Genomic DNA, 18,306 nt, shown 5'->3' with positions numbered 1-18,306 from the left:
GTAGTAAAAGTGATTTTCCGTAAGAGCACATAAAAGCATGACATTAGGTGAGGATCGTGGTTATCATATCTCGAAACGTGGCAGGATTTCTGGTGTTAGTAACATCGTCAGGAAGGCTGTTCCAATTATTTATGGCACGCGGAAGGGCAGACATGTTAAACCTTTTAGTACGACCAAAAATATGTGCAAAGCTGCTATGATTGTGGCGACAACGTGATGTACGAGATGGCCGTGATAAAGGTAATGCGTGGCTGTGAGGACTGAGAACCATTTTATGAAATAAGCAAAGAAGTGCTACTGTACGACGTGATTCTAAAGACGCAAGTGATAGCGATAACTTGATGTTAGTGACGCTGGAATGACGGTTATAATCACGAGCGATGAAGCGTGCAGCACGGTTCTGTATAGATTCAAAACTGTGTGTTAGATGCTTTTGGTGAGGTGACCAAATGGGCGAAGCAAATTCAAGCTGTGGGCGGACAAACGTCTGGTAAGCTAGTTTTCGAGTGTCAGATGGCGCATCATGAAGATTACGTTTTAAGTATCCGAGGGTTCGTAAGTTAAATAAATACCGAGATATTTGTATGAAGGCACTGCAGTGATTTGGTTGCTGTTGAGGGAGTAGGTGAAAAAGAAATTTGATAGTTTGCGGCTGAAAGTCATTAATTTACATTTGTCAGTGTTAACCGTCATTTGCCACATAGAGCACCAGTTTGTTATATGGTCAAGATCTGTCTGTAGAACAAGATGATTGGCTGGATTAGAAATTTTACGGTAGATAATAGAGTCATCAGCAAATAAACAGATGTTAGAGGTAATGTCGGTTGGCAGATCGTTAATATATATTAGAAATAACAATGGGCCCAGAACACTGCCCTGGGGAACACCGGACGATACCTCACAAAAAGAGGATGAGCAGTTATTTATACAGGTAAATTGTTTGCGAAATGAGAGAAAATTTCTAATCCATGATAGTGTTAATGAGTCAATGTTTAAAGCGGAGAGTCTGGAAATTAAACGACAATGTGCTACCCGATCAAATGCCTTAGAAAACTTGATGAAAATTCGATCAGTCTTGCAATCAGTCTGTTGGTTATCGTTCATGTTAGAATGCACTTCGTGGGTAAATTCCATGAGTTGTGTATCGCACGACAGTCCTTTTCTAAAACCGTGCTGATGGGGGTAAAAAAGCTGTTATGTTCAAGATGCTGCGCAACGTTTGAAGCAATGATGTGCTCTAGAAGCTTACATGCAATACTTGTTAAAGATATGGCCCGGTAGTTACTAATATTATTTCTGTCACCAGATTTGAACGCTGGGATGATTTTGCCAATTTTCCAATCAAACGGAAGTTCGCCTGTAGATAGGGACTGCAGGAAAATGTAATACAGGATTAAGCTACTAGAGGTTAAAGTGAGTTTTAGAATTTTGGCGTTGATTCCGTCTGCACCAGAGTTAGGCAAAGTCCTCGTCATAAACCATAGTGTGTTGATCGAGTATCAACGCGGTACCTTCGACCTTAGGATCTGAAATGTCATCGAGGTCGTCGCATTCCTCCGAGCACTCGTCACCATCCAAAGATTCGTTACATATATTTTTGAGCTTGTCAAGAACAATGTTAATCCCATAGTCAACATACGGAGGTGAGTCATGCAAGACTTCTACCCAAGGCTCTCGACACTTTATTGGACAAGTAAACCGTCTCAGCAAATCTTCTCTTGATGTTTATAAGGATTGAACGATGATCGTCAATGGATCTGGATAATTGCATTAGCATCTGGTCAGTCTCAACAGGACCATTTATGATGGGCACCTTGATCCCATATTGGCCGTTATGCCAATTCATCAATCTCCTCATTTAAATGAAGGAAATGCGGGGGAAAATTAGTCTTTCAGCTACGCAGTTTAGGTGAGGCAAATCGGGTGGCATGAGAGGGTACCTGTAACCATTCGATACGCCAAAGAGTGGAATCTTCTGCTCTCTCAAGAAGTGTTGCACACTTTGATACTCCGAATGTGGTCCTCACTCCAATCGGGAAAAGCTTTGTGAAGAGTCTCATACATGCTCACACTCACCGGTTGCAAATCCCGCTTATGCCAGAGGCGATCGCAGACCAAGCACACACTTCCAAATTAATTTTCCGTGAAGCGGCAGTGAAATTCGCGCGTAGCCGATGCATGCTAGGCAACTCTTTCGGTATAGTCTCTCGTGCATGTGGGTTCTTCCCTACCGTCCTGCCCAGGCCATTCACAAGTCGTTTTCATTCTTCGCTTCGCCAGGCACTCACACCGCTGTTCTTCAGACTCCTGTGCACGTTGCCGTCTTTTGGTCTTATTGCATCTAGCTTGGTTAGACTCTGCCTCTGAACTCGATGTAGCTCGTCTAGCTGCTTCAGACTCTCTTCGTTTCTGCAATTGTTCTTCTCGTTCTTCTTTCGTCTCCTGCGCACGTCGTCTTTGGGCCTCTTGCGTCTGGATTGCTTAGACTGTGCCACTTGTTGTCGCCTTGTTGCGTTCCATCGTTCTCGTTTGCCTAGGCACCGAGTACCACTAGAACTCGAGCAACCAGCTTCAGAGTCACTTGGCATAGGTTCTTCATCAGTGAGGTCCATTGGGTGACTAAGCAGCGTTCACCTAGCACATCGATATATATATAAACAGCTGCCTCTGCAGAATCACCGTGGAGTGAGCGCAAGAGCGAACGCGATTGAGCAGCATTCACTTATCACATCGCTATATATAACACAGCCGCCTCTACAGAACCGCCGCAGAGCGAGCGAACGTCATCGCTTTGCTACGGTAACGGCGCGCCAGCTGTGGCTGAGCGGCGCAAAACATGATGGAGCACAGGCCAAGCTGAAGAACGGTTCTACCTAGCATAGTATTGCTCTAGCAATAAAAATGATTTGCAAACGGTGAGTACAACCATACATCCGACTCTTTACAAAGCCTTAGTCACACTACTTTACAGACCATAAAAGCATCTTCATTGAGATTAATAAAATGCCTGACTAAGCCATACTTCGTCTTTGCCTCCACAGATAACAACAAACCACAACCAAGCTAAACAGTAAAGCCAACCATAGCTAACCACAAAGCATAACCATAGCACAACCATAGCTCAGAAACAAGCAGTCACCAAGCTAGACCCCGAAAGATTCAGGGGTCACTTTGATTGTGTAAAGTGATGAGAGGCGAAAGTGGTACAATTCAGTCTTCAAGAGATAGTCCAACCATAGAATCAAGTCGGCTTTCTTGACCATCCCCTGGATGTACGGCATCTTGTAGATCATGCGCCGCTTGATGTTGACATGTATCGCAATGTCAATGGCTAGTTGGTTGGGTAGCATGGCAACCGTAGTATCCACGTTGATGGCGACGTTGACAATTAGACCGCAGATTTGCAGTTGACTCGATGTATGGTACAGCAGACATCGAATTTGCATAAACAAAATACAAGGCGAGACGAGGCGTTCACTTACTGCATTCAGTGGTGGTAGATGACTTGACTTGGGTGGATGCACGTCAGTTCAGTTCAGTTCAGTCGTTCAGTCGTGTCCGACTCTTCGTGACCCTATTGACCATGTCACGCCACGCTTTCCGGTCTCTCACTATCTTCCTAACATCACATAACTTCATCTGCAGTGCCTCGAGGATGCCATCTAACCATCGCGTTCGCTGCCTACCCCTTCTCCGGCGACCCTCAACCTTTCCCAACATCAAATCTTTCTCCAGCGACTCCTCTCTTCTCATCAAATGACCAAAGTAGCTGAGCTTTAACTTTAGAATTTGACCCTCCAATGAGCAGTCAGGGTTTATGGCCGACAATATTGACTGATTTGATCTTCTGGCAGTCCAAGGAACTCTCAAGAGTCTTCGCCAGCACCACAATTCAAACGCGTCAATTCTTCGGCGGTCAGCCTTTTTCACAGTCCAACTCTCCCATCCATACATCACAACTGGAAAGACCATAGCACGAGTTATACGGATCTTGGTTAGCAGACTAATGTCTCTGCTCTTTACTAGGCGGTCAAGGCTAACCATTGCTCTCTTTCCCAGAAGCAGGCGTCTCCTAATTTCATGGCTGCAGTCTCCTTCCGAGGTAATCTTGGAGCCCAAGAAGAGAAAATCTGTCACAGCTTCCACTTCTTGTCCCTTGATGCTCCAGGACTTGATAGGGCAAGACGCCATGATCTTTGTCTTTTTAATGTTCAGTTTAAGCCCAAACTTCTCACTCTCTTCTTGTACGCGCATCAGAAGTCTCTTGAGTTCCGCTTCACTTTCTGCCATTAAAGTGGTATCATCCGCATATCTAAGGTTGCTGATACGTTTTCCAGCAATCTTCACTCCAGCTGAAGACTCGTCCAGACCAGCCTTCCTCATGATGCACTCTGCATATAGGTTAAATAGGCAGGGCGACAGTATGCAGCCTTGCCTCACTCCTTTCTCGATCGGAAACCAATCAGTAAGACCATGCCCAGTTCTGACTGTGGCCTCTTGCCCTTCATACAGGTTCCTGAGGAGACAGATGAGGTGAATTGGAACTCCCATCTCTTGGAGAGCTTGCCACAATCTGCTGTGATCTACGCAGTCAGACGTTTTCGCATAATCAATAAAGCAGAAGTAGATGGGTTTCTGGAACTCTCTTGCTTTTTCCATGATCCAGCGAAGGTTGGCAACTTGGTCTCTAGTTCCTCTGCCCTTGCGAAACCCAGCTTGCACGTCCGGAAGCTCCCGATCCACATACTGCTGCAGCCTACCTTGGAGGATTTTCAACATCACCTTGCTAGCATGCGAAATAAGCGTGATCGTGCGGTAGTTGGAACAATCTTTGGCACTGCCTCTCTTTGGAATGGGGATGTAAACTGACCTCCTCCAATCCTGTGGCCACTGCAGGGTTGTCCAAATCTTCTGACATAATGTATGCAGAATGTTAACAGCGTCATGGTTGAGGTTTTGAAGCAACTCAGCTGGAATGCTATCAATTCCACTAGCTTTGTTCTTAGCAAGGCTGGCTAAGGCCCATTCAACTTCACTCTTCAGGATGCCCGGCTCGAGATCAGTGATCACAACCGTCTTATGTTGGGTTTGCACATTTGGGTCCTTCTTGTACAGTTCTTCTGTGTATTCCTGCCACCTCTTCTTTATCTCTGCGGCTTCAGTGAGGTCCTTGCCTCGTTTGTCCTTTATCACGCCCATCTTAGCACAGAAGCTTCCTTTGATATCTTTGATTGTCTTATACAGAGCTCTTGTGTTCCTTAATTGGCTGTTGTCCTCAACTGCTTGGCACTGTATGTTCAGGAAGGCATTCTTATCTCTCCTTGCTATCTCTCCTAGCCCAGCCGCTTCATTCGTCCTGGAGCTACTAGGAATCGCCCTTTGTTCATCCCCAGTAACATATGGGACGCCTTCCAACCTGGAGGGCTCATCTTCCGGCGCCATATCATTAATGGTATTGTGACTGGCCATAGGGTTTTCTTGGCAGGAAATACTGGAGTGGGTTGCCATTACCTTCTCCAGTGAATCACATTTTGTCAGAACTCTCTGCCGTGACCTGTCTATCTTGGGTGGCCCTACACAGCAGAGCTCACGACTTCATCGAGTTTCGCAAGCCCCTCCGCCACAACAAGGCAGTGATCCATGAAGGGGGGATGCACGTAGCCATTGCTAATAGAGAAGCTGGGTATCTTCCCTTCCCGGAGTTATTGTAAGCATGTGCGGCAGACAGAGAAACTCTCAACTTGCTGGCCTGGAAAGTGGTTCTGAGGAGGTTCTGAGATTCTGAGGAGCCTTTGAATATCTGTAAGGTGTGGGGTTGCAATAGGGGGATAAATACATTTTCCCCACTTAGTCGTGGCTGACAGTCCCAACCGCCGACCCCACCCAGTGATCGCGTGCGCTACCGAGCGCACGCCGATCACTGTGGGCCGTGCTCTTGAAAACAAAGGAACAACACGTGCTGATAACAAACAGGCATTTATTGCTGCAGTAACAACAACGCCAGCTAACAATAAAACACGCTAATGAATACAGGTCATCTGACTCACCAGCAAGGCTACAGGCGAATGTTCGCCCAAGCTAGGTCAGGGGACTAACTCCGAGGCCGGATATGGAGACAAGGGGGAAAAAGTCCCATGAGGCCTTCACCCCGCCGGCAACAGCAGAGTAGCGCGAGGATGCGTCCACTCGCGTCGAGTTCCCCAGCCGAAGAGAGTTGGCTTTGCCCGCGTGCGCGGTGACAAAATCAGGGGTGGCGCTTGTGCTACCGCGACGCTGGCGCCATCTCTCAATAGTTAATGCTAATCACCAATGTTTGCGCCATTCCACGATAGCTAGAGTAACTACCGTGGGGGAAAGCAGGCCTTAAAGGGGACGATTGGAGATCGTTCCCTACATCCCCCCAACCTTAAATTGACCCACGCGCTTGCAAGTACATGCTGCAGAGATGTCTTCATGAACTTGCACTTGAGGCAGGACCTTCCAGCAGAGGGAGCACCGACAACATCCTCGCAGACTTCCGCAGTGGCTGACGGTAGCGTGAAGATCTCCGCAGGATGGCTGGCACATCACGTGGGCTTCAGTGTCTGCAGGCCGGTACACAGCGGGGCCCAGTTGAAAACTGCGGCTGGGAGTCCATAGAGGTGGCGCCGCTGTCTGGAAGGCAGGTGCAGTGTCGTGACGCTGGGGCTATGGCGACCCGGCCTTCACTTGGTAGCGTGCAGAGACTCCGGGTTGAAGAAGGACTGAATCTTCGAAGTTGGTAAAATATGTACAAGCAGGTTTACTGGCACTTTGAGAAAACGTATTTACAAGAATATTTACATGAAGAAGAAGGGTACATCAGCAAAATGACAAGCGTTAAGAGTTCATAGCGAGAAGCGACTGGATGAGCCGTTTACCCAGGGCCCAGAGCGACATTTCGTGCTCTGCAGCGTCCTTAAAACCCCCTATGTCCAGCCCCTCTCTGAAGATGCTGACCAACCAAATCCAGGGCACGCCCCTCAGGTATCGGCATCCAATCGAACACATCACTGCACTGATGGTCTGAAGCACTGACTGGTCCGGCATTCATTCGTTGGGCGTGATCACTTGTTGGCGGGAAAAGCTTGGGAACGGCGAGGAGAGGAGGTACATTTCTATTCTTCAGCAAAGAAACCACAGGCTGGTTCTGACAAGGGGTTTTACTTCTCAGAAACCCGAGTGTACGTGGCGCCGCATCCGCTCCCAGCATTGTCCGTTTTCGACAATTGCAAATCTTTCCTGCATTCCTGGGAAATCACTTAATGGCTGTATGCGTCATGCTCCTTTCTTGTCCTGCACGTCAGCGGACATGTCACTCTGTCGTCTCCTTTGAAAAGTAGACATTCCTCACTGGACGATAGCCCTTCTCGACTGGAAGGGTGAACAAAAGAAAGCACTTCCTGCTATTTCCCGCAGGGGGACGTTTCTTTGTGTTTTTCCAGACGTTCTCTTGACAGGGTCAATTTGGCATTTGCAGGTTGTCCACAAAGCAAAACAGGCTTACAAAACAGGATTCCTGGAAACAGGCTCACTTAGAGCCATTGAACCATCACCACATATTCACAATACTTTTCCATGCCCACAGGCGAACAATAGAGCGCGCAAATGCGGATGCACGGTCGTAACAGCCTCCTCCCCCGCCAGAAGAGACTCGGAGGGCAGCAGCCGCAGCTGCTGCATGAAGAGACGACTTAATGGCCTGCACGAGAACGCTTGAAGCTCGCTGTTGCTTGTCGCGTTGTCTCGATTGTTGTAGGCCAAATTGCTCGAGCTGTCTGAAACTCAACCACATGTCGAAGCAAGCACTCGGCTCCCGTCTGAAGAGACCAGGTTAAAAGAAAACTGCCATTGTTGTTCGAGAAAAGCCCACTCTCAAGACGTTCGGGACCCACGTATTCCTAGAAAACCAAACGTGCTGCTTTACATAGCCACACATATACAAGCGCACGAAAAAAAAAAAAAAAAAAAAAAAAAAAAAAAAGAACCTGATTATCAATTTGGATACATGGTGAGGAACATCTCGGACCGCTTAGAAAGAGCGGCTAAGCGCGTCCGCATTCCCATTTAGCTTCCCTTTTTTGTATCTTATTTCAAAATTGTACTGCTGTAAAATCAAGCTCCACCTAAGAAGGCGACTGTTCTTCGATGTCGCAGTTTGCAGCCAAGCCAGGGGACAATGGTCCGTCTCTACGGTGAATTTGGCCCCTCCAAGATAGCACTGCAATTTTTGAATGGCCCATACAATGCAAGTGCACTCTTTCTCTGACGCGCAATAAGCCCTTTCTCTAGAACTCAGTTTTCTGCTCAGGTAGAGCACGGGGTGCTCATTACCGTCGTCATCTCTCTGGCAGAGAACAGCACCTAACCCTCGATCACTGGCATCACACTGGACCGTGAATTCTCGGCCATAGTCTGGAGCTCGCAATACCGGACGGCTAATCAGCACAGCCTTCAGGTTTACGAAGGAGGCTTCCTTTTGTTCGTCCCAGACTACATTTGTCGGTTCTGTCTTGCGGAGAGCGTCGGTCAGAGGGCTAGCCAAAGCTGAATAGTTAGGGATGTAGTGATTGTAGTACCCAGTCAGACCCAGGAATGCTCGAATTTCCGTCTTCGTGCTCGGCCGCGGGTAGTCTGCTACCGCAGAAATCTTAATCTCGCTGGGTTTCCTGAAACCTTGACCTACATTGTGACCCAAGTAGTCCACGGTCGCCCTTGCCAGGCAACATTTCTCGGCCTTTACGGTTAGTCCAGCTTGACGCAAAAGGCTCAGTACAGCTCTTAGATGTACCATATGGTCCGCCCATGAGTCGGAAAAAACCGCAATGTCGTCTAAATAAGGCACCGCGAATGTTTCACACCCCTTTAAAACCCTATCCATGAGTCGGGAAAAACAAAATGGAGCATTTTTGAGCCCGAAACTCATCATTGTTGGCTGGTAGCTGCCCGTCGGAGTGACGAAAGCCGCGTATCTGCTGGCGCGTTCAGTGAGCGGTACTTGCCAGTATCCTCGAGTAAGGTCCAGCGTAGTCACATATGCCGCTCTACTGACCTGTTCTACTCTCTCCTCAATATTCGGAATAGGATACACTTGATCCCTGGTGAGAGAATTTAGCTTTCGGTAGTCTACCACAGGCCTAGGGTCTTTACCTGGAGATTCTACTAAGATCATAGGCGAAGCATAATCGCTTTCCGAGGGTTTTATTACTCCCAATTCCAGCATGCGAGTTACTTCCCTATCCAGAATTTCTCTTTGCCTTGGAGAAAATCGGTAGCACCTTGATCGCACTGGCACGTCTGAAGTCAGCTCAATATCGTGCTCAGTCAAATCAGTTCTGCCTGGCCTGTCCACGAAGCAGGCCTCAAACTCTGTTATTATCTCGCCCAGATCGGACAGCTGGGATTTCTTTAGTTCTCCTCTCTGCTCCGTCTTTTTGTGAAGCTCCTGAGCGTTGCTTCCTTTTCCGCTGAGGCAAATCAAGTTATCCCCCATCTCCTCGGGAAGGTTTAACGTTAGATTTACCACGGCTTCCTTCTGCACATAAGGCTTCATAAGATTGCAATGATAAATGCGCACTGCTTTACGCCTATCGGGAATTTTCACTGCGTAGTTAGTGTCAGAAAGCTCTGCAACGACTTTAGCAGGTCCTTCCCACTGTACTTCGAGCTTATTCTTGGGATCATTGGCTTGCTCCATAGCTAAGTCCTCTCGGGTTCCACTTAAAAGTCTCGTGAGATTACTAGACACTGGCGGCAAGAGGTTACTTTCAAGAACGTCCTCATTCCGTGTCTTATCAAGCTCACTTTCATGTTGACTTATCTGAGATGCCTCGCTCTCAAAGTTTTCTGGCCCGCTATTTTCCGCATTTACCACTGTTTTAACTGCCGTTTCCTCCGCTGTTGATTTTTCTGAAATGAGCAGTGTAGCTAGTTCTCGCGCCTTTGAACGTGTTAAGGCCTGCACATCTCTGTCTCCGAAAATCAGAAGGCAAGCTTTGACCTTCTCGTAGTTGTCCGCGTCCTCCCTGTTTAGCCGCGCGACAACCTCCGCTGCCTCGCAGGGCAGAACCGTCAATAATCTCTGAGACCACGTGTCTCGCTGGAAGGACAGTTCTTCGCAAGTTCGCTCAAAGTTACCCAGATACAGACCGATATCCCCTGATATCACATATGGCTGCATGTACTTTGACATCTTGAAATCTGCCTCCTTGTTGAGAAGAGGTACCGCTAGCTGGGGACAATTGCCCGACCTCTTGCTCAACTCTACTTCTAATTTCCGGAGCTCAATTTCTAGCTCCCGCTTTTTTGCTTCTCTCTCAATTTCACGCTTCTTTTCCTCTTTTTCCCGCTCCTTTTCCTCTTTTTCCCGCTCTTTCTGCTGTCTGAGCTGTTCCTTTTTTTGACCGATGAGGTTCCATGCTTCACTGAGCTCCTCATCATCGGCTCCCAAATCTGTGATTGCCTTTATAATCAAAGGTTTTCGTGCCAAACCACTTGTATCAATTCCCAATTCCTCACACAATTGCAACAGTTCCGGTTTCTGCAGCTTTTGTAGGTCCATGATCGCTCCGAGTGTCGGCTACTTCCAAAACAACAGTGCAAACTACCAAACCTAAAGGCGTTTCCACACTCTCTTTACCAGTTCTAAAATCTAACCCTGTTCTAGAACCTGGTCCACATCAGAAGAAAAGCCAAGCACTCACCCACACATGCGATCGATGTTCCGAGCTGCCCTCTTGGCCGATTGTTGCTCCTGCTTGTTGCTTGAGATGCCACCTCCGATCACAAGGTGTTGTGGCTTGTAGCTTCAGATCCACCTCCAATCACCAGATGTTGTGGCTTGTAGATTCAGATCCCAACGCTGGGCACCAGTCGTTGTGCTTGTAGATTCAGATCCCACCGCTGATCACCAGTTTTGGGGCTTTATCCCACCGCTGGTCACCAGTGTTGGGGCTTTATCCCGCCGCTGCCACCAGTTGTCGTGCTGCTGGGGCTATGGCGACCCGGCCTTCACTTGGTAGCGTGCAGAGACTCCGGGTTGAAGAAGGACTGAATCTTCGAAGTTGGTAAAATATGTACAAGCAGGTTTACTGGCACTTTGAGAAAACGTATTTACAAGAATATTTACATGAAGAAGAAGGGTACATCAGCAAAATGACAAGCGTTAAGAGTTCATAGCGAGAAGCGACTGGATGAGCCGTTTACCCAGGGCCCAGAGCGACATTTCGTGCTCTGCAGCGTCCTTAAAACCCCCTATGTCCAGCCCCTCTCTGAAGATGCTGACCAACCAAATCCAGGGCACGCCCCTCAGGTATCGGCATCCAATCGAACACATCACTGCACTGATGGTCTGAAGCACTGACTGGTCCGGCATTCATTCGTTGGGCGTGATCACTTGTTGGCGGGAAAAGCTTGGGAACGGCGAGGAGAGGAGGTACATTTCTATTCTTCAGCAAAGAAACCACAGGCTGGTTCTGACAAGGGGTTTTACTTCTCAGAAACCCGAGTGTACGTGGCGCCGCATCCGCTCCCAGCATTGTCCGTTTTCGACAATTGCAAATCTTTCCTGCATTCCTGGGAAATCACTTAATGGCTGTATGCGTCATGCTCCTTTCTTGTCCTGCACGTCAGCGGACATGTCACTCTGTCGTCTCCTTTGAAAAGTAGACATTCCTCACTGGACGATAGCCCTTCTCGACTGGAAGGGTGAACAAAAGAAAGCACTTCCTGCTATTTCCCGCAGGGGGACGTTTCTTTGTGTTTTTCCAGACGTTCTCTTGACAGGGTCAATTTGGCATTTGCAGGTTGTCCACAAAGCAAAACAGGCTTACAAAACAGGATTCCTGGAAACAGGCTCACTTAGAGCCATTGGACCATCACCACATATTCACAATACTTTTCCATGCCCACAGGCGAACAATAGAGCGCGCAAATGCGGATGCACGGTCGTAACAGCAGACGCCAGAGAGGGTACCGAGCCAGGTGCTGAGTACGGTGTAACACCGGTGTAACACCAGGCATTGCGGGAAGTGGACCATGTGTCCACAGGGCCCGCGAGGCCAGCTGAAAGTTGCAAGCCAGGATTATGCAATGGCGCGTGAGGTGGCACGGTTGCGCCTATACACCAGGGTAGCAGCAGCCAGTATGACTGCTGACTGGTCTCGCCAAGGCTGCCCCGGGTGGATGTGCCGAACAGGATACAGGCAGCTCCATGGCTCCGCTGCAGCAGGCGGCAGCGAGACGATGTGCAGGCCAGTAAGCGTGGGTGGGTGGCTCCGATGAACATGCATAACTGCCAGAACTCTCTCCACATGCCTTTAACGAAAGTCACGGGAGGGAGCACCGGTGTCCAACCGGTGTCCGCACGGAGCACCGATGTCCGCACGGGCCTGGTGGCTCCGTACAAAACTTGCTAGCAAAACTTGTCATGCGGCTATAAAACGCAAAGTTCAAGTGAACAAAGCCTTTTCTTGAGTTGAACGAGAAGCCATGGTGAAGATAGACGGCTTCGCTTCTGGATTGGCGTTCCGAGCATGACCAATGTATATCTGTGGAAACGACAATTCCTCGGCATGTGTATCATACAAGATACTCGTAGGTCGTTTACCCTCTCCTGGTGCCATAGTCAAAGTGAAGTCTTCCTTGTAAACCATCGTATGTTGGTCTAATGTTACTGCCAAGCCTTCAACCATGGGATCAGAGAGATCGTTCAAATCCACTTCACATTCTTCCACATCATACTCTTCTGCTATGGCCTCATCGCATACCTAGTCAAGTCTCGCTGCATCTCTCTTTATGCCGTAGTGTTTGTATTGGGCGCGGGGACATACTGTGGCGCCACCTCTTGGCAGCACTACATAATGCAGTAAGTGGGACAAAGCGCGTCGAACTGCTGCTGTGTGATGCTTTCCTAGGCAGTTTAGTTGCGCGTTAATGCTGAATTAGTTTCTTTTCTTTCACATACACTTCGGTCTAAACCTGATGAAGACTATATGAGGTATTAGTCCAACTCTATTCGGCAAGAAGGTATTTTACAGAGTTCGTGAGCTGTTGAAAAGCAGCCCGGCGAGCTTGAAGTATTGTTACGACGCTGCATACCTGCAGCGCTGCTTTTGCTGTAATTAAGGGAATTGAATATGTGACATTTTCAGCAAAAAAAAGCGGTCATAAATCATGGTAATCATTTTGATAAAATGATTTTCTCGGTAATCATATTTCTCTGGTAAAGGATGGAGCTCTCAGGTGGTGAAAGATGCGGGGTACTTCGCACAGCGCCGGCAGAAACGCGCCATTCGGCTGATCCTTGAATAGTCAAGTCTTACAGTGGGGACGACACGAAGAAATTTTTTAAAGTACCTGTGCAGAAGTGGTATTCCTTCTTACACTGCCCACGATCATTGCCACTCGAGCTTCAGCTGGGTGTTTGTTTTTCCGAGCAGTTTCGTTGACCCTTACGTGAGAGGATCATGATATGCATACTTATTGGTTTCTCGATCATTTGAAATTACTACTTAGGTTGCCTAAGGCGAGTCACAACACGTACCGCTGCGCATTGTAGCAGAAACGTTTAGTTTCGGGCATCGATGCCTTCAGTGAGAAGAAATCTGGCAGCTCCCCACTTTCGGACGAACATTCCTTGCCCAGGGTAGGTACTGCTCAGCAAAGAAACAAGTATATTTTTATTCTGCCAGATATCAGACTTCGTTAGCTTCACAAGTGGTAAGGGCAAGAACATAAATTTTATAGTGCCAGTCCTTCGGCCACAACTCACAGAACTCTCCAACTCTATATAGATGAAACCTTGCTCGATGAAACGAACGTTGCACATATAAGGATGTCCACTCACTTAGCATTAGCAACTTGTCTAACCAAGCTTCCTTCAGTTAATTGTTCGGGTAGAAATGGGAGCGTGCGCTGGGTTCAGTCGCGTATACAAAGCAGTAACAGACCAAGTCAACAGCTTAAATAAACTAAAGCAACAACAGCGACGACGCAAAATGAAAGTGTTTGATGCTGGCACACGTCAAAAAGAAAACTGCAGAAAAAAGAAAGTGACTTTTAGCTTGCAAAACGCACAAATTCAATCCAACGCCTGCTTCAGCAGCAGTAAGCGGAGTCCCATGGTCCCACTTGCTAGCGCCGGCCTAGAATGTTCTAGTCCACTATAACCTCAACCCAAGGCAGTAACGTCTGTCATGTAACTGCATCCGCTAGATACACAGTCTCGGCAAACAGACGTCTCTTTATGTTAACACAGAATGCATCTATGTTCCGAGGCAGTTGTTTTAGCATTTCAGCTGTGTCTACGGGAACGTTAACGATTGGGCTTCTGATCCCAAACTGTCCATTCTTCCAGTTCATTAACTGCCTGATCTGGAGGAACAGAATCCGCGGTGAAAGCAGACTTTCAGCTACAGGATTTAGGGGCAGCAGGCCGGGTGGTAACGGCGGATAACGGTAGCCGTTAGACGAACTGTATAACGAAACCTTTTGCTCCCTCAGACTTGGTTGGCATGTATTACACACCTTAGCGTTTTGTACTCTCATCGTCCCACTCTGGGTAAGCTAAGAGTAGAGTACATAATCTCGCTTACCGGTGTTAGGTCATTCTTATGCCATAGGCGATTACACACTGAACACACGTTGCCGAAAGGATGATTCGTGAAACGGTGGTGAAACTCCCGCGTCGCGGAATCACATTCACCAACTCGTCGAGCGTAGTCTAAACGTCTTTGCTGTTCCACGTCTCGAGCCTGGACGATCAGGCCAGCAGCAGGAGCCAAAGATTTACATCTTTTCTTCAAACGTGCGGCTCTCATCTCCTCGGTCTCTTCAGCACGTTGTCTCTTACGCTCTTCACACCGTTTTACCTGTCTGGCAGCATCGCGAACTCGTTCTTTCTCAAGCCTTTTCTCTCGTTCTTCAGCAGTCTCCAGAGCACGTCGTTGTCGCCTGATTGCATTCCACCGTTCTTGGCTACTCTGTGATTCTTCTCCTCCTGTTGTTGATGCCGAGTCATCACTGTTCAAGGCATTCTGAAGACTCCATGCAGGATCATCACCATACGTACAAGTGCCTAGAGAGGCACGACGCGCTCGTCTAGCAGCGTCTTGCGCTCGCTGTTTTGCTAGCCGTAGTTCACGTTCTTCAGCACTCTCTTGAGCCCGTTGGCGTTTTCTGGCTTCGGCGCATCGCCGATGCTTCTCCTTGTAAGACTGCATAGCAACTGATTCACTCCCACCTTCCTCCCTTCCCTTACGGCGCGGTTCGGGTGTCGACGCGGCTGCAGCTGAAGATCAAGCGTGGCGACCGCCGGGGATACGCGACGGCTTGAAGCTTGACACGTCTCGACCACGGTCATGGTGGTCTGGACCAACGTTACTAGAATGGACACCAGCGCTGCATGAGTGTATCATTTCGACGGCACTTGCTGTGCACTGCATGAACTAGTGTAGATCGTGCAGGGTGGATCGATTGGGACTTAACCTTAACAATAAAGTCCCGAAAGTTACGTTATGTCATTAAATAATAAAAACCAACAATTTCTTGCTTTTATCAAATATTCAACTAGTTTAAATATCTGTACAAACGCCATCTATATGCTATTTGTATACATTTCGTTTCTTTAGGGACATTTGTTTAACCTACACCAGCTAAAGCAGTGTAGGCCATATTATTACTGCACTGGTGTAGCTGGTTAGTACCAAGCTCAACGAGAAAAAAAAAAAAAAAAGGCGAGAAGGCAACTAGGTGAGTAAAAAGAGAGAGAGAAAAAAAAAACAAGTACCATGCAAGCACAGGGTCGGCGCATGAAGAAACACATGCACGTGTTTAAATTTCTCTTTTTGTTGATAGAGCGAAGCGTGCATATATCCATCCTCTGAGCCCAGCTGTTAGCCGTCTTCTGCAACGATAGGCGTTAAGGATGTGTTTACGCCGCCGATAACGCCAAACACGCTGCCGTCGTTTGAAACTGACATAATGAAGGGCGAAGTCACGCGTGCCTCTCATTGTCGTCTGCTGCTGCACTGGCTGCACGCAACTGTCAGTCGAGAGAGTGTAGAAATTTTCAGACTAGGACTGCACCTTCTAGGAGTGCACGATATCTACACTTGTGTGAAAAGAACGGCGTCGTGTGCTCTACGAAGAGAACTAGTGTAAGCAGTGTAGTGTATCGAACGAACCCATTGCCAAATGAGCTCTCTGGATGCGGGGTGGCAGGTGGCATCTCATGGCATCTCTTGTGTGTTAAGTGAAAGCAAACGCAAGGTAGATACATCCGCCTTGGCAAACGCACAACGAAAACTGGGAGGTTGGTGCGATTTCATTTTCCACTTCACGAATGTTGTTGCCCTCCTGCTGATCATCGAAACCATGAAACTGGCATAGAAAGTAGTTGAAAACGAAGTGTTGGGGACGACACAAAAGTCCGATAGTTGTAGTGCATGTTGATCTTTTCAAGCTTGGTACTAGACATTGGATTGTAAACGTTTATTGCCAACAGTCTGAAGGGCATATAGGCCCCTCGCCTAAACGACGGCCAGAAGGTCTTGGCTCCTGGTGGCGTCTTCGGCCAGTTGGACGACTTCTGTTTGAGTCTCCGGATCGGAGCTGAGTCTCCAGATCGGAGCTCCCATTGTTCAAGTGACTTTATTTTTTGTCCCTCCAGGGGGGCAAAAGCGCTTTTCCAGAGAATATGGTTGAGATCCGCTTTGGCCTTACATTGCTTACACTCGTTTGGATATTGTCCCGGATAATAACGACTACACATAACCGGGTTCGGAAACGTATAAGTTTGGAGACGGCGCCAAGAGGTGGCCTGACTCTTTGTCAATGATTTATCAGCGGCGGGGTTCTTCGTTCGATTAAGCCTATAATGTTGTGTGATCTCTCTGTAACACACAAGACGATCCCTGTCTGCGAAGCCCTCGCCACTGGCTCGGAAAGCAAGACCTCGAGCCAGTTCGTGAGCTGCTTCATTTCCAGCCAGGGATGCGTGTGCAGGTGTCCAGACTATGCGAATTTTGCGGTCGTCCCTTGCAGTCCGCAGGATTCCGTTCGTCAGAGGGGAGACCCTCCCCTTGGCAAAGTTCATCACTGCTACCTTTGAGTCACTGACTATCGTTGACGCATCCGTGCCCACTATTGCAAGTGCGATGGCGGCTTCCTCTGCAATCAATGATGGAAGTTTTTCTGAACATGCTCTGCATGAACTTACATCCTTACATCACATAGCACTAGCTTGATCATCCATTAAACGACCTTTGCTCTTGATCGTAAATTCTTTACATGTGTGACTGATGGTACGGAGGTGCGCTAAATCGTTTACAGATTTTTCATCTCTACACCTGTGCACTTCGTCTCTAGCGTTGCTCCTTGGTTCTTTTGTCTTCTGCATATGGGCTCCACAAAGTGTCCATTAGCATTGTCACTTTTTTCACACGTTGCAACTGTTCAGCGCTAAAAAAAAAAAATAATATTAAAATGAAATAAAAAGGAGACGTTGCCTGCTGCTCATATTCATCTTAATTTACTAACCTTACTATATTGCTTCCATTATCTGGTTTTCATCCATTCTTCCCCTTTCTCCAGAGGATTTAGGAGAACCCTTTTCTGAGTAGCTTCCTTATGTTTTTATTTATTTATTTATTTATTTATTTATTTATTTATTTATTTATTTATTTATTGCGATAGCAATACTGCGTCAGGTTTCGGCCCGTCGCGTCGTCACAGGAAGAGCCACGTTTGACCTTGAGCAGCCGCGAAGAAGACGAAGAAGAACTCCGTACTGTGCATCTCTTCAGCTACACGGGGGGCCCTCGAGGTCCGCCAACGTGAGGTTGGCCGCCTTGCGCTGGGAGTCCATGGATATGTCACGAACGAGGCCGTACAGGGCGACCTCGGATGGTCGTCCTTTGAAGCGCGCGAGACCACTGCCAAACTTGCCACGCAGCATCGCCTGAGTGCTCTGCCCGACGGTAGATGGTCCAGGGAGGTGTACAAGTACATAGTACTTAAATGCTCCAACACCAAGTGGATGCTCCGAACTCGGAGGCTGGCCGAAAAGTACGGAATTCCGCAAGCCGGCCTGTCAGAGGTACCCCAGCCTACGTGCAGAAAGAAGATCCGCAACCAGGTTCGGGAAGCGGAAACAGAGAGATGGCTCAGAGAAACACAGGCGAAGTCATCTCTGGCGGTATACTCCAGTGCCAAGCATACCATCACTAAAGAAAACCTCTACGACAACACACGAGGTAGCGGGCTGCTTTGCGAGGCACGGAGCGGCGT

General features: G+C 48.1%; 1 protein-coding gene across 1 annotated transcript in view; it reads right to left on the bottom strand.

The window, feature by feature from the left end:
- Positions 1-15,449, bottom strand: part of LOC146179164 (uncharacterized) — a 68,368-nt gene extending 52,919 nt beyond the window's left edge. Inside the window, exon 1 of the mRNA XM_084580132.1 lies at positions 14,613-15,449. Within this exon, the coding sequence (XP_084436258.1) occupies positions 14,613-15,239 (627 nt within the window). The 5' untranslated portion in view covers positions 15,240-15,449. The remainder of the gene's footprint in view (positions 1-14,612) is intronic.
- Positions 15,450-18,306: the final 2,857 nt, after the last annotated feature.

This window comes from Amblyomma maculatum, chromosome 9 (genome assembly GCF_055883805.1).
Source record: "Amblyomma maculatum isolate TAMU_Amacu chromosome 9, ASM5588380v1, whole genome shotgun sequence".
In the NCBI taxonomy this organism is placed as follows: domain Eukaryota; kingdom Metazoa; phylum Arthropoda; class Arachnida; order Ixodida; family Ixodidae; genus Amblyomma; species Amblyomma maculatum.
The sequence above is the reverse complement of the archived record's forward strand: the minus strand, read 5'-3'. Positions and strand labels throughout refer to the sequence as shown.